This window comes from Cricetulus griseus, chromosome 5 (assembly GCF_003668045.3).
Source record: "Cricetulus griseus strain 17A/GY chromosome 5, alternate assembly CriGri-PICRH-1.0, whole genome shotgun sequence".
Lineage (NCBI taxonomy): Eukaryota > Metazoa > Chordata > Mammalia > Rodentia > Cricetidae > Cricetulus > Cricetulus griseus.
Window position 1 is genome coordinate 14,636,783 of NC_048598.1, and position 25,835 is coordinate 14,662,617.

Below are 25,835 nucleotides of genomic sequence, written 5' to 3' on the forward strand. Positions count from 1 at the left end.
GCACAGGACTGATCCAGACCCCTGAACTTGGATGTCAATGAGGAGGCCTCCACACTCTAGGGGGCCCCTGGTAGTGGATTAGTATTTTTTCCCTGGTGTAAGAAGGGACTTTGAGAGCCCATCCCACGTGAAGGGATGCACTCTCAGCCTGGACACATGGGGGAGCGCCTAGGCCTGGCCCAGGATGATGATGGACTTTGGGGAGCCCCCATTGAGGGCCCTACCCTGCCTGGGGAGTGGAGGGTGGATAGGGTGGGGGGTAGGTCAGGGGTGGGGGAGGAGGGGTGAGGGAAGGGAGAGGGAGAAGGGATTGATATTCGAAACAAGCTTGTTCCTAATTTGAACTAATAAAAAAAAAAATAAAAGAAAACAGAAAAAAAAAAGTTATCCCAAATACTGTATGTGGATAGGAGCTCTGAAGAAAAAAATAGTAAAGACAGGTTTTCCTGAGCTAGACATTCTAAAAAAAGGGAAAATCAGTAATAAAAATGTCAGGGAAGAACACTTGCAGTGTTTTTTGCTTTTGTTTTCTTTTGGGATTGCTGGTAGATTAGGCCTTTCCATTTCCCCCTCAAAAAGATGTGTAGTTGGCATAGGTGGGCTAGAAATGCCATCATGTTCCTTGGAGTGTGTGTCCTTCTTCCTGACCAACTCATCACACTATCAATACGGATGGAAGACATCAATAGACCTGGCTGCTAAATAAGCTTTTATTTAACTTTCTTAGACAAGTAAAAAAATTACAATGCAATTATCTTTTTTTGTCTTTGGAGAATTACTTTTTTTTTTATAATTGAGGAGAGGAATGAGGTTAATCAGGTTTTTAAGGCTCACACAAGCCAGAGTGTTCTGACCTTCCCTTTCTAAAGCTTCTACAACAGGAACCAGTCAGTAGAGGAAACATGCTACTTTGGGTGTGAGGCTCTCTTCAAGATCTCTGCTCACATTGCTAAGGCAAAGGCCCAGTGGGAACTCTCCAACAGAGGCTTCCCTGAGCACTGAGCCTTATGGGAAGGAGGCACTGCACGTGCAGTCAGAGCCCTTAGTTCTAAAGCAGACATTCCTAGGATAGTTAGTTGCTGCTTCAACCTAGATGAGGGCTCCTGATGGCTAGGCACCTAGGCATACCTTCTGAGGCTGTCAGGGACTGTGAATCTTGCTTAACAGCAAAGCTCTCCTCAGCACCGCTGGGGGCTGTATGGATCAAAAGATACAAACTCCTGTCAGCTGAGAGAGCACCTGGAGGAACAGCAGCTGGCTTTGTGAGGTAAATGCTTTTGTAGCTTAGCAGTCACTCTGTAATAGATTGTCCTTGCTAAGAAATGGCGGAGTTCCAGGACCAATTAAATGCATTGAAACCGGGGTTCACATGAAACACTAAGAAGAACCTTAGCAGGGCGGTGGATCTCTGTGAGTTCCAAGCCAGCCTGGTCTAGACAGTGAATTCCAGGAAAGGCTCCAAAGCTACACTGAGAAACCCTGACTCAAAAAAAAATAAAAAAGAGACAAAAAGAAAAGAAAAAGAAAGAAAGAAAAGAAAAATCTTTTATCCTCTTCTAACCCAAATGTTTACGATATGACTGAAGTAGGGAAGACTCAGGACATTGCTTCTATTTTTAACGGTGTTTACCTAATGTTTTAGGTATATCTCTAACTGACACAGCAAAAAAATAAATAAATAAAAATAAAAATAAAGAACTCCACAACAAATCTAAATAGTTGGAGCAAAACATCTGGGACACAGGAGCATAGCTCAGTGGTAGAGTTCTTGCCTAGACTATACAAATTCGTGGGCTGGGCCAGTGAGAAATTCAGGGGGCAAAGGTACCTGACAAGCCAAGTTCAAGCTCCTGGACCTACATGGTGGAAGCAAAGAACCAACTCTCTCACAAGTTGTCCTTTGACCTCCATCTATGTATGTGTTTCACTGAGTGTCCCTTGGCCTATGCACTCATACATGTGCACACACACACTCAAATAAATGTAATTTTTAAAGTTTTTTTTTTTTTTAAATTCCAGGGTTCAATTCCCAGCCCTCAAAGAGAACAAACCACTCACTTATGTAGCATAGAAGAATATGCCTCCCACTTGAGACAATTTTCCTGCTTCATCCTCCCAAATCCTGGGCTACAGGCTTTAAGAGCAAGCCTGGTTACTGCTGAGTATGAGGGAAGAGATAATGCGGACTACTTTCTCAAATCCTTATAACTTATGTACCTTACACTTGGACTAAATAAACATTTTTCCATATTTTGAGTATGGGGGGGCAACCCTGAAATCTTTGTATGTTCATAAGTTTTAGTAAATAAAATCCATTTTAAAAACAATAAGGGCTAAACATGCATATAACACAAGAAACAGCAGGTACCAAACTGCCTTAAGTATAGTGTACTTAAAAATCCTCAAACACCCAGGAAAACATACATCCCATACTCTTAAAGACCCAAGAAAAACAATGTTCTGTTGCACCACAAGGCGCACATACTTTAAGGGAATCATTAACTTCAAAATCTACAAGTACCTGAAGGGGCTGCTATGCTTTCATTCGATTAGAACAGTGTCACCTAATAACACTGAGTTTTCAAAACACAGTTAATATAGAAGAAGGGTAAAATGACCTCTCAGGTGGTGGCTTTCCAGGGAGGACAATGTAGACATTCTCAGAAGACAATTTAACAGATATAATCACAAGATAAAGTTAATTATTTTTTTTACTTATTTACTTTGACACAAGGTCTTACTATGTAAACCAGGCTAGCCTTGGGCTCACAGAAATCCACTGCCTCAGCCTCTCTCTTAAGAATTAAAGGTGTGCATCACCTTAGGGGCTGTGATGTTAATTCCTATAGTCATAGATACTGTCAAAATACCAATGCCCAGATGCCACTAAAGGTTGCTACTTTGCTACAGTTTCAGAATTCTTAGTAGACAGTGCAACAGGGAAAATGCAGATTTGTGGTTATTTTGATAGGTACATGCTATCTTTCCGTTCCAAATGGCCAGTGAAGACAAAGCAGGAAGCTCTAACACAGCATTGGCTCAGTGGCACAGTGGGGAGGCCACACAAGGGTTCTACCTCCAAATATGGTAATTTCAAAATCATGCCTAAAGCACTTTCAGAAATCTCCAACTGTCATAAAACTTAAGAATTCTTAAATATACTATATTTAAAAAAACACTCCATATGAATTACTCCAATTGTTTAAAAAATAAAAGGAGTCTCTTGTTGAAAGTAAATTTATTTTCCCATGGGGGTGATCACAAGGGAAAGTCTGTATTAATGTAAATCTTAGAGGTTAAAAATGGAAGAAAAGGTGGCCTAATAGTTTAAAGAAATCAGACCTTCTCAGCCAGAACATCTCTTTCGGAAGCAACTCAAGCATTAAAGGTGTTTTTTAAAGAAACCGAAAAATTGCCAGCCTGTCAGTTTTCTTCCTCAAATAACTAAAATAAATTTAGTAGGGGTAGTTTGCAGAAAACAATGTTTTAATTTTTTTTCTTTTTTAGAAGGGATCTAGCTATGTTGTCCAGGCTGACCACCCCCCACTCCCCCACCCCCAGCCCCTGGGCTTCTGAGTCCCCTTTCTCAGCCTCCGTCGTAGCTGGGACCCCAGGAATATACAACTTCACCCAGCTTTTTTTTTTTTCCTTTAAGAAAAAAAAACTTTTTTGTTGTTGTTGTTTTGTTTTGTTTTGAATTTTCTTGTTTTAGATTTTTGGTTAGATTTTAGAGACAGGCTCTCCTTATGTTACCTAAGTTGTTCAGTCAGACCTCCAACTCACCCACCATTCTCCTGCCTCTAAAAAAAAAAAACAAGTTGTATTACATTGTATATTTAAGCTATATAGTGGGATTGTATAAGATACAGGTGTATCACATAAGATACGTGGGTATTAAAGTGATTATTAAAAGGAAACAAATGCTCACAATCACCATGTTCGTTACCCCCCATGCACCCAGGCATGGCTACAATATACTCACTTAGCCAAAAGCTTGCACTACTCCTAACTGCAACTCTTAGTTGTGCACTAGCTCAGTCTACCTGATCATCCTGCAGATTTGATACTTTGTATCCTTTTGCTTAAAACTTCAATTTTCTCTTTGTGGTCCTTAATTGCATTCTTTTTATCAAACCAATGGCCACCAACAGACAATCAAACCAACTGCCACCAATGTCTAGTTTTAAATGCAAATGAAAACGCTACCAGAATACACACCTCTTTCACAAAAGTCAGTGTATCCACCTTTTCCAACTCTGTATTTGCTCCTGTAAACCCTCCACAGGCTGCCTTACAGTGAGCCAACTGATCTATAAAGACTGGCTTTTAGATAGAAAGTCTGTTTAATGGTCAGGGAAGCAGAGATGGTTCTTGAATTAAATGATAAGGAGTATTAATTAAGAACTTTATTAGAACACAGGAGTCAGGACAGGATCCCCACAGAAGCCAGCTGGATTCCACCTTACTTCAGCTTTAAACCACGGATGGTTTCACTTGAGTTAGCACACCTGCTGTAAAGCAGCTCGTGGCAGGTACCTAGATGATGGGCCAGCAGCTTTATATAAAGATGCCACACTTCCCTTTAGCAAACAAACTCGGGTTCCCACAGTTTCAAAACCAAAATACCATAACCTCTTCCATTCTGAATTTTGAAAAATGACCTTGCCCTTGATAAGAAACACCAGGCTCCAGAGGACCACACCCCCCAAACCATTACCCATACTTGAAACCGGTCCAGGAAATAAGCCAACAACAGCAGGTACCCTACCTGTTTCACAACGTTCAAATGCCCCAGGGTTCTCCCTACTCGACAGGCTTAGTAGACAAAGACTCATGCAGCCCTGCCACACTGTTGACATAGGGATGGAAAGAACTGTCACAATGACACCCCAGGAAATTACTGAGCACACTATTCATCTTCTGATAACTCACTAAACAAGTGCTGGGCATCAGTGCTCACTGAAGCAGAGTGTCAACACGGAGCAGGAAGAGGCTTCTTAGAGCCCTTCTCCCGCACAGCACCTTCTCAGTTAGAAAGAAAAAAACAAATGACAAGAAAGGGTTCTTAGGTAGCCCGAGAGAGTCAGACTCCCAGGGTAGAAAGGTATTTTAAGCATCGAATACCAATTGGCTACGTGCCAGCCAATGAGGGCGGAAGGCATTGGATACAGGTGACTCTTGAACATTTGCAATGGTATCAGTCCTAATCGAGATGTTCTGTGAGTGTGAACCACATTAGAACTGCAGATTTAGCGGAGAGGATTAAAACCATTAAGGCTATTTCCACCTGGTACATGAGACTGCTAGAAAAGTTTTAGAATTGTCTTCCATCTCTTTGGGATGGTGCTGCCCCAGGCTCAGTTCTGATGCAAACCTGAACTGTCATCCAGTGTTCCCCAGTTTCAGTTCTCATTCAAAAGCTATAAGAAAACTAACAGTAGTTTGCTTCCTCAAGCAATTTGATTATGATAACTTAATATGAAAAATAATTTAAAGACAGCCAAAAAGTACCAGCAAGCACTATTAAGAAGAAAATTTACTTCAAGGGGGCAAAAACAACACAGGATTAAAAAAAAAACAAAACACAATTTTATGATCACAAATACCTTAACTAAGTTTTTCTAAAAATGTAGGTGTGAATGCTGATTATAAGATTCATTTTAAACTAGGCAATGGTGGTAAGTGCCTTTAATCTCAGAGCTCACAGGCAGATCTGAGTTTGCAGCCAGCCTGGTCTACTGAGTGAGTTCCAGGATAGCCAGGGCCACACAGAGAAACCTTGTTTTGCAAAACAAAACAAAACAAAAATTATTTTAAAAGTGAAATGACTGTTTCATTTTTAGCGTCTGGGTCCTAGGGGTGGAGGTGGTTTCTGTATTACTCAAGTACTTGCAGACACAAACAAGTAAACCATTAACACTATGAAAATGGAAACAACTGAGCACATGATACATGCCTGCAATCCCAGTCAAGGCAGGAGGATGACGAGTTTAAGACCAGTTTAAATTACAGTCAGTCTTTCAAAAGACCAAGGGTGAAGGCTTATTCAGTAAAGCATTTGCAAGCATGAACACCGAGTCCTGATCCCCAAAGATGCAAATCCATAACCCCAGTGTTTAGGGGATGGATTGCTGGTGCTCTCTGGCCAGCCAGCCTTACAGAATCTGTTAGGGACACGTTCAGGGACAGAACATGTCTCAGAAAAGTAAAGTGGACAGTGACTAAGGAAGTCATCTGACACCACACCACACACGCATGCATACACCAACATGTACACACACGTACATCACATACACAAACCAAAACAGGGTACTGGGGGGTAGCTTGGGGGTATATCACTTGCCTAGCTTGTGCAAGGCCCAGGGTGTGGACCCTAAAGAAGAAGGGGAGAGGGGGAAAACGGTAAATAAATATAACTTCTCTCCGGCCAGCTGTTAAAAAGCAAAATAAACACTGTCCTAAGATCTCTAGAACTGATTAGGCTGTGGTCCGCAGGCATTATGAAATTTTAAAAAATGTACTTTTCCCACAGTGTTAAGTACATTTACCTTTTGTGGTGCCAGGTATGGAATTCAGGGCCTGATACATGCTAAGAAGCAAGTGGTCTACCACTGAGCTACATTATGTACCCTTGCCTTAAGAGGCTTACTTTAAAAGCGAAAGACTCAAGGATACACTTGGTAAGTGAACTTTGTCATTGCTCTCATTTAAAAAATCATTTTGCTATATTCAGTTGTTAAAATATTGCTCTGGGAGGGGTGAATCTAGACTACTTCTGAGTTTATAAAAATGCTCATTTTGGGGGGATGATCATCTTTGTTTTTCTCCTTTTCTGAGACATGGTTTGAGTATATCCTATGCCTGCCTTGAACTCATAACGCACCTCAAACTCGTGGAACCTCAGCCTCCTGAATGCTAGGATTAGAGGCTTTCACCACCATGCCTGGCTACAAAATTCTCAGTGAAGGAAGGAAATTAAACAAACAAACAAACGAACTTAACAAAATTAAGATCAGTGAATGAGTCCTTGGGATTTCCAAAACAGTTAATAGCACTGTACTAGCTTATTCAAAAGAGGCCATCTTCAGGTGTCAATTCTGTTTGTCCTTTAGTTTCATCAGCTAAGGATAATCTTCAGGATGTTTGGCAGGTGACACATTCCTCAGAAACTCTTTCCTTGTGCATTTAAATGCCAAGCTCAATTATGCTGCCAGCGGAGTAAGCAGAAAGGATTGTACATATTTTAAACTAGGGAGATGATTGGCCGCAGCTTCTCCCTGCCTTGATGGAAAGGATAATGGGCAAAGCTTTGAGTCCGATGCCCCAAACACTGCAATCACTCTCAAAGAATCGGATCTTCTAACCCTGCCCCAAAGACTGCCAAAATTCCCATTAGAGCATCCTATTTTTAGTCTTTGCAATCGGCCTTTTAAACTGCATTCTACAGTACAATGTGCTTAACTAAGTTTACCCAGAAGAATAAAGACGTTTCCTTCCTAAGGCTTTAATCCTTTTTAACATAGCAAAGAATTTTAAGCTTTCAAATCTTATTTTTCGTTCAGCCCTAAATGTAAGTCTCGCAAACATGCATATTAAAAAGAAAAGGTAAATCTTGGCCCAGGGGGAGGATAAGGAGGAATACAACTAGGCGGTTCCTGGCAACTAAAAAGGTGGCGGTGGAGGGTAAATAAGGGACGGGGGTAAATAACAACCGCCCGCGGGAAAGCGAGCGCAGGCGACGGGCCGCCGAGCAGAGACAGCGACGCGGAGTAGAAGCCGCAGGATCCCCGGGGAGGCGAGCGCGCGCGGAGAAATTGGCGCGATGCGCGACAGCAGCACACCCGCCAAGAGCGGGGGTGCCGGGGGAGCCGGGGGAGCCGGGGAGCCGGGGGAGCCGGGAGGGGGCGGATGCGAAGGGACCCGCTGCAACTCCCCGGGAGGACAGCGCCCGGGGAGGAGCGAGCGACGGTCCCCAGCTCCGCGACCGCGGCGACCCGGCGGATCCCCTGCAGCCCGGCTGCTCTCCTCACCTGGGCATCCGAGGCAACGCGAGGGCTACCGGCGGGCGCCGCCGGGTCTGTTTCCAGCCCCGCGGGCTGACATGGCGGCCGACGAGCTGTCACACAGCTGGCTCCGGGCTCCCGCGGCCCCGGAGGCTCGGACACCACCAGGCTTCCCGCCCCGCCTCCTCCGCGCGCCCCTCCCGGCGGCTCGCCCGACCGAGGAGCATAGAGTGCGAGCGGCTAGAGAGGAAGCGCCGAGGGCGGGCGACCATAGAGTTCCAACCCGGACACACCCGGAGAGTCCAGTCCACTCATAGGCGTCTGGGGGCGGAGCCTGGGCGGAAGCGGAAGCTCGGGCGTTCGCATGCTCCGTTCGCAGTGTTTTCTTCCGCCCGGCCCAGTGAGGCGGAGTGCTGTCGCACGTGCCATGCGGCGCTTCTTGTTCTTGGCAGGAGCTACCCCGGCCGGTGGTTGCGGTGAACCTTAGAGCAGGATGTGGGGCCCGGCGATGGGGCTGCCCCCGCGGCTGGCGCTGTCAGTGTTTGCTGGTCCCGCTCGCTCTTGCGTTCTGGGGTCGCGAACTGCGGCGCGGAAGGACTGGCAAGCCAAGAGCCGTCGTGGCTTCTCTGACTTCTACATGCAGCCGTTATTTGATCCTGAGTTAGAGGAGTCGCCCTTTTTTGCACCCAAGGGTCGCTCCGAGCCTACGTGTTACGTGGCATGCAAGAAACTGGCCAAGAACCTGGTACGGAACCTGCTGGGCTACCACAACCCATCCCGTCAACTTTTACTGGAGTGCAATCCAGGTGAGAGGGGCAGAAGTTTTGCTCATAGCCTTTACATCCCTGGTTTCCTAAACCAGATTTGTTTATTATGTGCGCGTGTGTTTAGTTCAAAAAGCAACTTAGCGAGGGTCACTTCTCTCCTTATGGGTCTCGATGATTGAAATGGGGTGGCCAGGCTAGCGGCCAAGCGCCGTGGCTCCCTGAGTGTTCTCACTGGCCCTGAATTGTGTGTGTGTGTGTGTTTTTTCCCCCAAGCTTTCAGACAGTCCATGATTCAGAAGTAAGCCGGAATCTTAAATACTGGTTTTTATTCTAAAACTTGTGAGATTTGTTGAGGAATGTAAGTTTCGCTGTCCCTGACATCCTGGAATGCGCTGTTTCTGACCTGCTGTGGGTTCAAGTTAACTACGCAATCAATTTTACATATATAAAAGGAATCAGGGGGCTGGAGAGATGGCTCAGAGGTTAAGAGCACCGACTGCTCTTCCAGAAGACCTGAGTTCAGTTCCCAGCAACCACATGGTGGCTCACAACCATCCTTTATGAGATCGGTGCCCTCTTCTGGTGTGCAGATGTACACGGAAGCAGAATGTTGTATACACAATAAATAAATAAATAAATAAATAAATAAATAAATAAATTCTTTTAAAAATAAAAAGAATCATATCTGGGAATGTGAGATTTTAAAACTTGTCTAAAAGTCTGCTTTGAAAGAGACCAGGTTTGCCGAGCGGTGGTTATGCACGCTTTTAATCCCAGCACTGGGGAGGCAGAGGCAGGCAGATCGATCTCTGAGTTCGAGGCCAGCATGGTCTACAAGAGCTAGTTCCAGGACAGCCTCCAAAGCCACAGAGAAACCCTTTCTTGAAAAAAAAAAAAAAGAGAGAGAGAAAGAGAGACCAGGTTGTTGCCAGATTGTGGTACACATCTTTAATCCCTGCAGAGGCAAGCTGATCTCTGAGTTCAAAGCCAGCTTGGTCTGCATAGCTAGTTGCAGAACAGTTAGGGTTACATAGAGAGACCCTATCTCAAAAACAAACAAACAAAAAAAGGAAAAATATTAAGCTGGGCTTGGTGGCACACACTTTTAATCCCATCACTCTGGAGTCAGAGCCAGGCTGATCTCTGTGAGTTTGAGGCCAGCCTGGTCTGGGGGGGGACGGACGGACTATGTTCTATGTTGTTTATTTTAAAATAAAGTTGGTTTTTTTTTTTTTTTCTGTTAATATACTAGGACCTGGAATCCTGACTGAGGCATTACTTAGAGCCGGTGCCAGAGTGATTGCCTTTGAAAGTGAAAAGACTTTTATTCCACATTTAAAGGTATATTTTTATGTTCCTAAAGTAATTTGCTGTAACATTCACTAACTTTGAGTGGGTTAGAGAAGTGAAATTAAGCACATAATTTCTTCTTACAGACCTTTAGGGACTATGTCTAATATTTAAAGACTAGGACCCATTGAGTTTTCAGTGCTTGTTGAGTAACTAAAAACTTGGGAGTTCTGGGATCTGTTTTCTACTTCCTACTGGGGCCCAGAAAATGATACTTCAAAGTATGACACATTGACATGCTGAGTATTTTGAAATAACAGCCAATTGGAAACCCACAGGTGTAGCCGTGGAAATAAGGTACCTCTGCTTTCCTATTTCTTTCTTTACCTTTGTCCTTCAAATTGAGCCATAGAAACCAGAACTCCTGTTCCCACAGGGCAGTCATAGATACTAGGACCACCTCATAGCAAAGCAAACCATGCCATACCCTGTGGTTATTGTTGGCTTTCTGTGTGAGCTGCCTGTAGAGATATGAAATGAGCTATCTCATTTCATAGTAGATCATAAGACCTTTTCTTCCAGAGCCCTTCCCCTCTGTTCAGAAGGAAGGTGTGGTACAAACACAGAAGAGACTAAGAATCTGGTCAGACAGGCCCGGGGTCTGTTCCCACCTTTGGTTGGTTAGAGTAGATCACACTCCTTTTATGCAAGCTCATCCCCACATAGCTGCCATTCTCCATTGACTGTAAGCATAAAATTGGCTACTTTCCTCTAAATCTAGATAGGACCACTTGTTAAATAAATTGAAGTTAGTAAGTGTGTTACGCCTTCCAGTTGGTAACCTACCTTTTATTAAATGAGTGTAGTTTGTTCCCCTAAGACCAGGAGGGAACATATCACATATTCCCCTTCCTTTACAGTATACCTGAGTGACATATATAATTGGTCACTAAGCTTGTCTGCTCATTTTTGTAGGCTGTGCTGTGTCCCTGCATTTTGTGAGCTTAAAGTTCAAGAGTGAGTACTTAGGTTAGGTTAGCGCGTCAGTGTAAACTGAGTTAGAACTTAAAATGAAGCATGGAGAATGAATGCCTTGATTTTAAAGTGCTGTGTGTCAACAAAAACTGTGGAAATAGCAACAGCATCTAAAGATTGAGTTTTTTAAAAATGAAACTTTTGAGTATTGAGTCGTCGTTGGCCTCTGGTGCAGTTATGCTCAGTGGTAGAACAACAAGGTCTAGGGTACAAACCCCAGTGGTGAGAGTGAGTCTGGCAGATGAAGTAAGTGCCACATGCCTGCGATCCCACAAGGCTGGTGCATTAGAAGAGTCATTAGGTTCCAAGGCTAGCTTAGTCCACATTGGGAATTTCAGATCAGACAGGGCTACATAGACTTTTCCCCAAAAATTTGTGAGAATGAGAGGGGGCAGGGGGGATGCCAGCGAGCCATGGTGGATCAGGTTGGCCTCATCCTGCTTCTGTCTTCTAAGTGCCTCTAATCCTATAGCATGTGGGAGGCAGAGGAATCACCAAAGAGGTCAGCCTCTTCTACATAGTAAGTTCTGGGCCAGCCAATGCTACCTAGTGAGACTGTTTAAAATTCCCCACACTGTCCAAAGGAGGCAGCTTTATAAACATGGAAAGCAGTTAACAAAAAGAAAGGAAAATTTGTTGGTGATTTTTGTTTGTTTTTTATTTCAGCTTTTTTGAGACAAGGTTTCCATGTGTGTCCTGGCTGTCCTGGAACTCCCTCTTAGACCAGGCTGGCTCACTCACCTGCCTCTGCCTTGCGAGTGCTGGGACTAAAGGCGTGTGCCACCGTGCCTGTCTTGGTTTATTTTTTAATGTGGTGCTGGTGGTTGAATCCATGGCCTTGTACATGCTGTATGAGTTCTGTCCTACTGAGCTCCACAGGCTCCTGGGGAAGGTTACTTGTGTTTCAGACCTCTTAGAAAACTTCCACTTTGATCATTTTTTCCTGCAGTAATTGACTTTTAGTGCCTCTGTTAAATTTGAGGTATATTAATATTTGTACCTTCACATAAAATCTTTGAATTTTGGGCTGGAGAGATGGCTCAGAGGTTAAGAGCACTGGCTGCTCTTCCAAAGGTCCTGAGTTCAATTCCCAGAAACCACATGATGGCTCACAACTATCCAAAATGAGATCTGGTGCCCTCTTCTGATCTTCAGATACGCATGCAGACAGAACACTATACATAATAAATAAATAAATCTTTAAAAAAAATCTTTGAATTTCTTATTGTGTTCGAGGTGCTGTAAAGCCTCCCTGGGCCTTGTGCATTTTTGGCAGATGTTCTGTCATTAAGCTTTATACATTCCCAGCCCTTGGATTTTTTTTTTAACTCTTTTTTTTTTTTAAACTAGTTTATTTAAATTTATTTTATGTGCTTTGGTGTGAAGGTGTTAGATCTCCTGGAACTGGAGTTGTAGACAGTTGTGAGCTGCCACGTGGGTGCTGGGAATTGAACCCAGGTCCTCTGGAAGAACAGCCAGTGCTCTTAACCACTGAGCCATCTCTCCAGCCCACCCAACCCTTGGATTTTTAAGACCAGCTCTCACTGTATACAGGCTGGTCTTAAGGTTACTGTGTAACCCAGGCCCTCCCAGAATTTGTAATTCTCCTGTCTCCCTTTCCTTAGTGATGAGATTGCAAACTTGCCTCAGTGTGCTCAGCTGTTTTAAACTTTTTCTTATTTTTTGAGATAGAGCTGTGGGTTGTAACACGGTGTACATGACGAGATCTCTGATGTCACTTCCTTGTCCCTTCAGTCTTTAAGGATGCATTTGGATGGATTGCTGCAAGTGGTTCACAGTGACTTCTTTAAAATTGATCCCAGACATCAGGAAGTGGTAAAACCAGAATATAATTCACGTATCATTTTTAAGGATTTGGGAATAAATCCAGTTCCTTGGTCAGCAGGTAATTTTTGCCATTCTTTAAAGCTAATTTCTTTATAGACAGCATTTTCTTTACCAGTATGGGTCATCTAGATATGTATGTAATATGTAATGAGGTTTAGATTGTTCACTTAGTAAGCAACTGCTCTTAGACTAAACATGCCAGTTCCTTTTTTCTGCATATAAATTACCATTTTATTTCTGTACAGGACAAGTTGTTTATTAAGGGGGACTTAGTTATTGAATTGTAAGTGTATATATTCATTGTACATGGGACTGTACTTAAGAATTTTCATATAAATATATGTTTAAATATGTGTTATTCATATAAAGTCTCTCATATCACCTTGTCTTAGGGTTTCTATTGCTGTGAAGAAACACCATGACCATGGTAGTCCTTTAAAAGAAAACATTTAATTGATTGGTGGCATATAGCTTCAAAAGATTTAGCAGATTATCGTCATGGCAGGGAGCATGGTGGTTGGAAGAATGGTGGTGTGCAGGCAGACACGGTGCTGGAGAGTTCAACATGCAGATCCCCAGGCAGCAGGAAGTGAATTGTCTCACTGGGTGTTGCTGAAGCATAGATGAGACCTCAGAGCCCACCTCCATAGTGACACACTTCCTCCAAAAGACCACACCTCCTCCAAAAGACCACACCTCCTAATAGTGCCACTCCCAAACCACCACCACACACCTTTTTTATTTAAAATTCTTTATATATTTATTTTTTCCTAGTGTCTCCTCCTTCTGTCATTGCTATAGGCAACTGTCTTAGGGTGACTATTGCGGTGATAAAACACCATGACCAAAGCAACTTGAGAAGGAAAGGGTTAATTTTGTGTAAATTCACACATGGAAGGAAATTAGGACAGGAACTTGGTGTCAGGAGCTGATGCGGGGGCCATGAAGAAGTTCTTATTGGCTTGCTCCTCCTTGCTCAGCCTGCTTTCTTATAGAACCCAGAACAGTCAGCCCAGGGATTGCACCACCCACAATGGGCTGGACATTACCCCAACAATCACTAATTAAGAAAATGCTCTATAGTTTCCCTACAGCCTGATTGCATGGAGGCATTTTCTCAATGGAGGCTTCTTCCTTTCTGATGACTCTAGCTTGTGTCAGGTTGACTTAAAACTAACCAGTACAGCAACTTTTGTGTTCTTCCTTTTTTCCTCTTTATGTATGTGTACATATATGCTTATATATTTGTGTACATGTATGTGTGTGTGCGCACATACATGTGCGTGTATATGCATGTAGAGGCCAAAGTTTGGTGTTGAGTGTCCTCCTCAATCGCCCCCTGTCTGTCACTGAACCTGGAACCTATTTAGGTAGACTGGACATCAAACCCTGAGGATCTGGGATCAGGTTCTTCTGCCTGCACAGTAAACTCTTCTGACCGAGCCCTCTCCCTAGCTCCACGTACAGTTTCTCATTTTACTTCACTAGTAGACGAGACATTCTGGGGGCCGTTTACCCACCTTTTCTAAAGGTGTCACCCAGCTGTCATCAGTCATCGTACCTGTAACTGAAATAGAGTTACCATTGTCACCTTACTTTGCATCAGTAAAATGCGATCATAGGAAAAAGTTTTAAGAAACGATGCAAGTTTGTTTTTGTATCCCTAACAGGTGTTCCTATAAAAGTATTTGGAATCCTACCAACTAAATTAGAAAGACGAATACTTTGGAAAACTCTATTTGATCTGTATTCCTGCGAGTCTATATACAGATACGGACGAATAGAACTGAATCTGTTTGTTACTGAAAAAGAATTCCAGGTGGGTTGTCAACAGGTGACTGGTATTGCTACTGTGAGAGAGTGCTGTAAAGAATGCTGTAGTCTTCCGAGGAGCGTCAGCTGAAATTTTAATTTGGGGCCTTGACATTTGAGAGTTTTAATTATTGTACAATGTACAGTTCAGTGGCATTAAGTACAATCATATTATATATCCAAGACTTGCTGTCTAGCTCCAAAATTTTTTGCTTATATGTATGAGTGCTCTGTCTTTCTGGCATTAGATCCTGTTACACATGGTTCTGAGCCACTATGTGGTGGCTGGGAATCAAACTCAGAACCTCTGAAAAAGCAACCAGTGCTCTTAACCACTGAGCCATCTCCCAGCCCATCCAAAATTCTTTAGATAGTCCACTGAACACTTAACTCCCCAAGTTCCCATTTCCTCGGACTCTTGGAACCATTATCCTGGCATCATCTTGTGAGCTTGGCTTTGAGTCATAACTACATTTGTCCTTTTGTGGCTGGCTTATTTCACTTAGCATGGTATCTTCAAGTTTCATGATAAAGTGTGTTGAAATTTCATTTTTTTTTTCATTTTTAGCTGAGTATTATTCTGCTATATGTACTCAGTAAATATGTATTCATCCATGAAAGAACACTTGACTTCTTCCACCTCTAATATTACCAATAAAATTGCCATGTACACAAGTTTGCTTTCAGGTTGTGACAGGGATGGTGTGCAGGAGGATATGTAAAGGCGGAGTTATCCTCTGATATCACTGTTCAGGAGCCGTCTGCTTCTTCCATTTGCTTTTTTTTTTTCCTGTCTTTATTTTACTTATTCACTGATCTGCTTATTTGAGAAGGATCTCTCCCTAGGAAATTTCGTTTGCCTCTGCCTCCGAGTGATGAGTTACAGACGTGAGCCTCTGTGCCTGGCTTTTCCATTGGTTGCTGAGAAACACGCTCAGGTCCTCAGGCTTTTGTGGCAAACCCTGTAACACCTGAGCTGTCTCCCCAGCCCCCGCATTCAGGGTATTGATTCATATATTTAGAACTTGGATTGTTTGTGTGGTAATTCTACATTTAATTTTTAAGGATGTGCCATACTACTTTTCTTGCTAGATACACTATTTCCCAACTGTCGTGCAGAAGTATTCCGAATTTTTCCCCTATCATACTTGTGTTTGTTTGTTTATTTAATTTTGTGAGGTTCTTTTTGTTTGTTTTGATTTGTTGTTGCTTGTTTACTTGTTTTTTGAGAAAGGATTTTCTGTGTAACAACCCTGGCTGTCCTGGGCGTGCTTTGCTTGAACTCACAGAGATCTGCCTGCTTCTGCCTTCCAAGTGCTGGGATTAAAGGCATGCACCACCACATCCAGCTAATTTTGTGTTTCTTATTAGTGTGTCGATGTGGGTACACACATGCCACACCATATGTGTGTGGGTCAAAGGTGTGTTCCAGGGATGGAACCGAAGTCAGCAAGCTTGCCCAGCTGCATCAGCTAGCTGGCCCTTTCTTGGTGTTTTTGATACTGTCTCGTAATTGGATGAAGTGGTGTTTCATTCATTGTGTTTGTGTTTTCCTAATGGCTAGTTGTGTTGAACATAGTTTTTATTTACTTACCAATAATTGGCATATCGTTCTTGAAGCAAATTCTACCAAAATCTTTTGTTCTTTTTGGTTTTTCATCACCCTGACTGACTTTATCTTTGATATGAGGGTATATCAACACTTCTTTCCACTAAAAATAGAATACAAGTCCCAATAAATCATCAGAGGAGGTTGATTTTATAGACAGTGGAGGGCAGAAGAAAGTTAAACTAAAACTCAATAGCTGCTGCTTGGTCATTTTACAACTATATTCCTAAAGCAGAAACAGGGATAGCAAACAATTGAAAAGTAGCAAATTGGTCACTACCAGGTTCTTTCCGATGACATTTGTTGTATGAGGATGAATTTGGAGGGATTGTCATTATCTTGGCAAGTTGTGCCTGGCTTGTTTGGGAACTCTGGCTGTCCCTGGTTTCTGGAAAAAGTAAATAAAGAACATGGGTTCACCTTGGTGGTGTGGAACTCAAGTCTGAGTGGCTCCAGTTTGACTTTAGTCTGCTCTTTGGGAGTTTGGTGCAGGGACAGCAGCCTCTGCTTTTCTCCTTTTTAGTGAAAAGGCATCCTGCAGCCCTAAGCGATGCTGTTTGAATCTGCTAATGGATCAATGCTTCCTGTGCAGAGCTTTGCTCCAGTGTAATTGACAGTGCACATTTGTACATAAAGGAACCCTAGGAAGGGATAATGGTCCAAGAGATAAGGGAATGTGTCCTCACCCAGATAGTAAATTACTGGCTAGCCAGGCAGAATGAGAGTAGACAATAGATATATAAATATATACAATGTATAAACAAAGAAATGAGAGCCAAGTATGTAACAGTGCTCATCAGGATATAAGTTGCCACAATGGCCAAATCTGTGATCCAACTATTTGGGAGGCACTTAGTAGGATCCAACTGTTTGGGAGGCACTTAATAGGACAGGGAGAAGGACCAGAATTCAAGGTCATCCTCCAGTGTGTAGTTGCAGACCAGCTTGGGCTATATGAGACCCAAAATTTTTTCTTTCTTACAGCTTCTTTAACATGGACTTTTCCATGGGGTCCTTTCTCAGTGATACCTTCCATTCACTGATGGTATCATCCTTAATGTCCAGCAAGAGTCAGCTTTGCTGGGCCATGGTGGTGAACCCCTTTAATCCCAGCACTTGGGAGGCAGAGGCAGGTGAATCTCTGAGTTTGAAGCCAGCCATGTTTACAGAGTGAGTTCCAGGACAGCCAGGGCCTCACAGAGAAACCCTGTCTCAAAACAACAACAAAACTATTTATTTTGTGGATGTGTGTACACTTGAATTCACTCACGCTCACCACACTCACGTGGTTGTTAACCATGTGAGAGTCAGCAAAAAAAAACTTGCAGGAATCATTTCTCTTTTCACCATGTTGGTCCCAGGGAATTGGACTCAGGTTGTCAGGCTTGGTGACCAGCACTTTTACCCAGTAAACCATCTCACCATTCCCAGCCATAATGATTCTTTTTTTTTTTTTTAAGATTTTATTTATTATGTATACAGCATTCTGCTTCCATGTATAGCTGCACACCAGAAAAGGGCATCAGATCTCATAATGAATGGTTGTGAACCACCATGTGGTTGCTGGGAATTGAACTGAGCACCTCTGGAAGAGCAGTCAGTGCTCTTAACCTCTGAGCCATCTCTCCAGCCCCCTATAATGATTCTCGATGCACAATTTAGTAGCTCACCTAATACATAATTCTAGCATACCTATCTTTCTCCATAGTACATGCTATTCTGTTATGTTGTTGAATCCATAGTGTAGGAATTATTTCTGTCTTAATTGTGTCTGTGGCAAAATGATGAGTTTTTCCTATTTGTGTTTGTTCGTTTTTGAAACAGCCTTGCTCTGTAACCTGGGCTGGGTATGGAATTTGCTATGTGGCCCAGGCCAGCCTTGCACTCAAAGGAACCCTGCCTTAGTCTTCTAAGTGCTGAGGTAACAAGGTATTTGCTACCATGTCTGGTCATTACAGATTTTTTATTTTAGTTTTCCTTAAATAAGATTTTCCCCTGAAACGTCACATTATTAAAAGTAGTCACATTATTAAAAGTAATTTCATATGTATTTTTTGAGATTTTGTTTCTTTTTATTTCATACACATGATTGTTGCCTGAATGTCTGTACCATGAGCATGTAGTCTTTGAGAGGGTCAGAGGAGGTCATTAGATCCTCTGGGTCTGCAGTTACAGACAGTTGTGACATGTCATGTTGGTCCTGAGAATTGAACCTGGGCCCTCTGGAAGAGCATCAGTGCTCTTAACTGCTGAGCCATCTTTCTGGCTTGTGGTTTGGTTTTGTTTATATTTTTATTTAGATGTATGTATTTATGCCGTGTGTGCTTGTACTTCACAGAGGCTAGTAGGTTTTGGAGCTAGTGTTACAGGCTTGACAATTCTTGATGCACAATTTAATAGCTCACAATTGTGAGTTCTGAGTGGCCTTTTGTCTGTGCTAGGAACCAAATTCCAGTTCTCAGGAAGAGCAGCAAGTGCTCTTAACTACCCGGCTCATAAACAGTCAATTTTATATGTTGATACCACATGTTTTCAAAAAGGAAAACTCTACTTGGAAATACTTATTGTTAATGTTTTATACTTAGTCCTCATCTTTTTGGTTTGTTTAGATAGGGACTCTGTGAGTAGTCCTGTCCTGGTACTCACAGAGATCCACTTGCCTCTGCTTCCATAGAGTTGAGATTAAAGGCATGTGCCACCACACCTGGCCAGTTCTCAGCTTTTCATTTAAATTTCTAGAAGCTATTAAGATGTTAAAAGTTAAGATCCAACATTTGATTTGATTATATCTATGTAGCATAATTTGTCTATTTTCTTTTTTCACCAGAGACTAATCGCGACTCCTAAGAGGCCAGATTTATATCAAGTATTGAGTGTGCTTTGGCAAGTGGCTTGTGATATTAAGTTTATTCACATGGTAAGTAAAGTCTCAGATGCCAGGAGAACTTTATAACTCAGAGACTGGTAAGCACATACCATGCACTAACGGTTAATTTAAAAGATTAATTTACTAAAAGATTTAATTTCATTATTTTCCAACTTGTTTAGTTGTTTTGTTTTGTTTTTTGAGATAGGGTGTCACTGTGTAGCCCTACCTGGTCTGGAACTCCTTATGTAAATCAGGCCTGCCTCAGATTCACAGAGTTCCCTCTACCTGAGCTCTATGACTGAAGGTGTTTGTTATCACCGTTGAAGGGAGATTAACCCTGACACTTGTTTGCCACCTTTTTTCTCTAGTCATAAAAGTCATATAACTAGCTCATGATAGAACTAGGAAACATGCTGAGTGGTGGTGGCAGCAGACACCTTTAAAACCAGCACTGGTAGGCAGAGGCAGATGAATCTCTGGGAGTTCAAGGCCAGTATGAGCTACAGATCTAATTCCAGGATAGCCAAGGCTACACAAAGAAACCCTGTCTCGAAAAACAAAACAAGCAACTAGGAAACTTGGTTTGTTTGAGACATGCTCTACAAGAAGGACATTTTGTGAATCAATACTGTAGTTCTATAGCCCAGAAATCTCTAGTGACATAGATGACATACTTCTGCTTTTTTATGCTTTTCTTGTCTTTTTGGGTTTTTTCTTTAATATAGTGAATATTTCTACATTGCTTTGTTTTATGAGACAGTTTCATATGTAAGCATTTTGACTAATGAGAACCAACTAACACAATTGAGAAGCCTTAGGCCTCATTTAAGATCTGTGTAAACTTAAGAGACTGTCCTGGGGTTGAAGAGATGGCTCAGTTGGTAAAGTGCTTATAATTTAGTGCAAGTATGAGGACCTGAGTTCTGTTCCTAGCATCCATGTGAAAAAAGAGCCCATGGTTCTAATATCAGAGCTCGGGGAGGCAGAGACAGAATGATCCTTGGGGCTTGCTGGCCAGCTGGTCCTACAGAATCCATAAGATCCAGGTTCAGTAAGAGACCCTTACTCAAAAGTAACGTTGAAAGAATGAGGAAAACACCTGAAAACAACCTACAACCTTCATGTCCATGTGCATACATACCACACAGACCTACCAAAAAAAAAAAGAAAATAATACCTTGTCTGTCTTTCTTCCTCCAGGAACCTTGGTCATCATTTAGTATGCATAACGAAAATGGGTCCTCAGAGAACTCAAAGCTTGGGGTAAGAACAAACCGTGCCATTGCTGTTCATCACACTTGCAGCAAGTGGCTTGAAGGAGTAAGGACCAATGCTTCACCCTGTTATTGTTCGAGACTGAGAAAAATTATTTTCTTTTCTGTCTAGGAATCGTTGAAATCAATGAAACAAAATCTATATTTTATTCAGTTGACTCCTCGTAGAACTTTATTTACAGAACACCTAAGTCCATTGAACTATGATATATTTTTCCACATGGTCAAACACTGCTTTGGGAAGCGCAGTTCCCCAATAATACAACATTTACGGTAAGTAGAAATTCAACACTATAAAAGTAGTGATTTAATGTAACTATCTACTGTGTTATAAGGAGGTTTTTCACATTGTTATTTAGAGTAAGGTGTACCTGTGTTTCTTACCTGTTCCAAATAGTTTTCTAAGTTTCCACCAGCTGCTGGGGTTCTGCTGCCACTTCAGGGCCCCCCAATAACACACAGTCTTATATTAGTTACAGTGCTTCTGGCCAATGACTAGGATTTCTTATTTGCTAGCTCAGTCTTAATTATCAACCAAAACTACTAATTTATGTATTTTTAATAAGTACTTATGCATCCTCTCCTCCTGGAATTACATGGCCTCCTCTCTTTACTACATTTCCCAGAATCCTCCTCCTCTCCTTGTCTCGCCTATCTTGCTTCCCTATTGGCCAACAGTGTTTTATTCATTAACCAATAAAGAGACATATACACAGAAGGACTTCCCCCATCATACTTCCTTCTGGACTGGGGAGATGGTTGAGAAGTGGTTCACAAATACCTGTAATTCCAGTGCCTGGGGCTCCAGCACAATACCCCCTACTTTGCCTCTGTGGGCACCACACACATAGCATGCACATACCTACCCATGAGATACAATCTAAAAAGCATCAATAAAAACACCTTTCTGCCATTTGTACATTATTTTCCACATCTCCCTCTGACCTCGTATTCATCTTTAAGCAGCACAATCTTGGATACTCGAAGGCTATTGTGTCCTTTTTCATCTTATGTTTATTTGTTTTTTTTATGTGTACACACATGTGCTGTTCCTGTGGAGGCCGGAATAGCATTTGCATCCCGTGGAGCTGCAGTTACAGAGCTGCTTGACATAGGTGCTAAGAACTGAACACAGAGCCATCTCTCCAGCTGGTGGGGCATATTCTCCATTCACCTTGTAACTAGCAGTCACTAAAGTACTGTCAGAAGATGGAAAAAGTGTTAAAATGGTTATTTTAATTAACCATCATTTACCCTATAACCTTAATGGTTCTGTTGACTAGAAATATTTATTTTAGTTAATTTACTTGTTTAGTTATTTATTTTGAGATTGGATTTTAGGTATCCCAGACTATTTTAACTTTTGGTACAGTTAGAGATGACTGAACTTCTTACTCTCTGGTCTTTACTTCCTTGGGATTATAGGTGCTATATGTGCACTATCACACTGTTTACATATAAATAGTAAACCCATAATCTCAACTCACAGGACCTTGGGGCTGAAGAATCAGTCACATGAGTTCAAGGCCTACAATGTAAATTCCAAATCAGACTGAGTTACAGAGTGAAACTAACTTTAAAAAACATCACACGGGGCTGGGGCTGGAGAGATGGCTCAGAGGTTAAGAGCACCGACTGTTCTTCCAGAGGTCCTGAGTTCAATTCCTAGCAACCACATGGTGGCTCACAACCATCCGTTATGAGATCTGGTGCCCTCTTCTGGTGTGCAGATATACATGGAAACAGAATGTTGTATGTATAATAAATAAATAAAATCTTAAAAAAAAAAAATCACACACATTGTGGTATATGCCTTTAATCCCCAGTACTTGGTGGAGCAGAGGCAGGTGGATCTGTGAACTTGAGGCTGGCCTGGTCTTCATAGTGAGTTCCAGACCAGGCAGGTGGGACCCTATCAAAAAATAAAAATGATAATATGTAAACTAGAATTTTTGTGAGAATTGATTGCACCACGTTAAACTTAAATTGGTGGTTAGCTATGAAATTTTAGGAATAACTGCCCAGTCTCTTGAGTGCTGAGATTATAGGTTTAGCATTTATTTTATGTAAATATTTCTTATCCAAACCAAGTATGGTAGTATATACCTATAATCCCAGTACTTGGGAGTTAAGGTAGGAGTTCAGAGTCATCTCTGTACAGAGAGTTTACATATATTATATATATAAAGTCTGAAATAAATTTAATTATGTATGCTAGTCATTTTAATTGAACTTAGCAGGTGGCTGTCTTGGATTTAACTGATGGTTGTTGTAAAAGGGAATTAAGCATGTTTTCTTGATTTTCCTTTTCAGTTCTCTGAGTACTGTTGAGCCTATTGAAATACTGAGGAAGGTGAGAATAAAACCTGGAGAGACAATACTTAGAATGTATCCTCATGACTTCAAAAGACTTTTTGAAATGATAGAGCGTTCTGAAGACTGTGTCTTTAAATGGGTCTATGATGAGAGCTTGGAGGACATTGTGCTCTAGGAAAGCAGTCTATGAGCCATGAACTGCAGCTGCTTATCTATTTATTTGGAAATAATGAGACAAATGAAAACTGAGTTTCAAGAAGTTCATGCACTTTGAACAGAAGAGAAACTGTCCTTGCTTGGCACAAAGGAGGAAAATAATTTCTTCTGCAGTTGATACCTTTGATGCACTAGAAGAAACAGTAGTTGCACTTTTATTTGAAATTGAATAAAATGGAAAGTTGTCGGTTTGATCAGATCACATTTGTTTTGTTTTAAACTACTCTCTGCTGTAGATCAATGGTAGAACACATAACCTAGTAGTCCAAGGCTCTGGTTTTGCTCCTCAGCACAGGAACCCTTTAAAAAAAAAAAAAAAAAAAAAAAAAAAAAAAAAAAAACCTATTTACTGTAAAGGTCAGTAGGGTTAGGTTATTCCCAGTTGTAATTTCTTTACTTTTTACAAAATCTCTTTGTCAAACATCTTTAAATATCGAAGTTTTCACTGTTGCCAATTGCTTGTGTCTTCCTCCAGTTTCTGTACTGTTAAACTTAGAAAAGTCATGGTGGTGCAAGTCCTGGGACCTGGAAGGTAGAAGACCCATCAGGTCAATGCTAGTTTCAACTGTATAGTGACTGAGAGCACTTTAAACTTATTTCAGAAAGGGATTAGTTTATGTGTCAATATGTTGAAATGGATTATCAGGTACTATACAATGTAAAGTTTAAATTTAAGTATGTTATAACTTTTTTAGAAATAAAATTTTTTACATAGTATTTTATAATTTTTTTTGTCTCTAAATTCGTAAGAGAAATATTAAGGGGACCCTAGACTTATTCACCTTAGTTGTGTCATACGTAGTGAGTGTGCTTTCAGGGAGAAGTCTGTGTGTAACTGAAGTCTGAGGAGCTAAGTGCAATGGTGTGCCTCTGCAGTTGCAGCAGTGGCTGAGGTGGAAAGGTTGAGTGGACAAGAGTTGGAGACCAGCCTGCGTGCTGGTGGGGTCAGGGACAGGTAAAGTGTTTATCTAATGCTTATCAAGAAAGCTTAGGAGTCAGATATTGGGGTAAAAATCTGAGTGACCAGAGATGTGATGAAGAAGCCAGCAGTGAGTGACTCCTCTCTCTCCTTTGTTCCTAAAAGGGTTGAGACTGTCTCTAAGCCCCTCCCTACTACATCCTGTGTCTCTATCTGTCCTCAGTCCTCCAAAACCTCAGTGGTTAATTTTGCTCAGTTAGTAGCTAGCTCCTCCCTCTGATTCAAAGCAAGCTTTATTGGAAGCCTGGGGAATGTCCAAATGTGTTCATAATATCACACAACAAACAGGAAAGCAAGATCTCAGCAACTCCTGTCTGCTAGGGAGGTGACGTAATGGAGTTCACTGTACAATCGTGAGGATCTGAGTTTGAATGCCCAGCACACCTGTAAAGCTGTGCCCAGTAGTAGAAGTATGAGGATGAGACATGGAGAGGGATTGGCTAGCTAGACAGTTAACCAAATTAGGAGCTCTAGGTTCAGTTGAGAAGACTCTAAGACACCCAGTCCCTTCAAATGTCTTAACTCTGTCTTCAGCCATCCATTCTGTACATGGAATGATCTACATTAGCTGTACATTTGATTTTGAGTGACTGAGCTGATTGACATGTAGTAAGCCAAAGAACACATAGCAACCAGGCAGTGGTGGTGCACGCCTTTAATCTCAGCGCTTTGGAGACAGGGGCAGGCAGATCTCTGAGTTTGAGGACAGCCTGGTCTACAGAGTGAGTTCCAGGACAGCCTTGGCTACACAGAGATACCTGTATAGCCTGTCTGAAAAAACAAAACAAAACAAGAGCAAATATCAGATAGGAAAACATCTTTAGATTGCAGCATCCTGACCAGGAGAACAAGCAAAAGTAACAGAATCAAACCAGGCACTTCAACATCCATCATAAATGACTAGGAAGGCCCTCGATGGAATAGTGGAGTAGTAGAGTTTTCATGCTTGAGAGATTTCCAGGCAGAGGGCTTTCTACATGGACCAGCATTCTGGTCTCAGCTTCTCATTGCTGGCGTTTTTAGATCATGATAAAAGTTACCTCTTTTGGAAATGCTTTGCCCTCTAGCTGTTCTCAAGAGTGTGGTGTTTTGAACCCAGCCATAGCCTTCACAGGGACTAATGGAGTTAGAAGACTTATGTCCCAAACCACAGGATGCCAGCCAACAGGTCACAATGCCATCTGGCATCATGCAAAAGGAAAAAAAAAAATCCAAAGATAACTAAAAAGATGGCTAACTGCTTGTCATGTGGTCCCAATCAAAAGACTGAATCAGGAACATTACACCCACTATATCAACAGAGCTGCAATTGATGATGAGCCATTTATCTTCTAAAGATTACTCTCTCACGTTTTGAAGGAAATGGAAACTTCTCCAATGTTGGCAATCAGATTGCTGACCCTGATGTCTGGAATGTAGATCATATGCATCGTTTTCCTTCATTTGTTCTTGAGGCTTTTGCTCCAAAAATGCTGGTTTTGAACTCAGAGATCCACCTGCCTCTGCCTCCAAGTGCTGGAATTAAATTGCCCGTGCCACCATCACCACCCAGCTATGTTATATATAATTTTAAAGGTCACATCCAAAGGAGAAAGCAAGCCACCTACAAACTGGCATTATTTGTTTATTTCTTGGCTTGTGATCACCCTTAATTTGTTGATGTAGCAAACAAATTTCAACTCTGCTATGCAAATGACAGAAGGAATCTGCTCAGCAATTAACTTTAGAGTTCAATTTCATACATGCAACATTCTATATGTGAAAAAATTACTAACTGAACTACAGGTATTAAATACTGAAAAAAGTTAATAGTTTAT

General features: G+C 41.8%; 2 protein-coding genes across 2 annotated transcripts in view; one reads left to right on the forward strand and one right to left on the reverse strand.

Moving 5' to 3' along the window:
• Cnst (consortin, connexin sorting protein) overlaps positions 1-8,226 on the reverse strand; it is an 83,558-nt gene extending 75,332 nt beyond the window's left edge. The window contains exon 1 of the mRNA XM_027418859.2: positions 8,031-8,226. The gene's annotated coding sequence lies outside the window, so the exon portion shown is untranslated. The remainder of the gene's footprint in view (positions 1-8,030) is intronic.
• A 146-nt stretch (positions 8,227-8,372) lies between these two features.
• On the forward strand, positions 8,373-23,241 carry Tfb2m (transcription factor B2, mitochondrial). The gene is made up of 8 exons (XM_027418860.2): positions 8,373-8,809; positions 10,023-10,111; positions 12,851-13,001; positions 14,614-14,762; positions 19,192-19,281; positions 20,434-20,496; positions 20,620-20,780; positions 22,821-23,241. Exons 1-8 carry the CDS (start codon positions 8,497-8,499, stop codon positions 22,996-22,998), a joined length of 1,194 nt encoding a protein of 397 aa, XP_027274661.1. The 5' UTR covers positions 8,373-8,496; the 3' UTR covers positions 22,999-23,241.
• Positions 23,242-25,835: the final 2,594 nt, after the last annotated feature.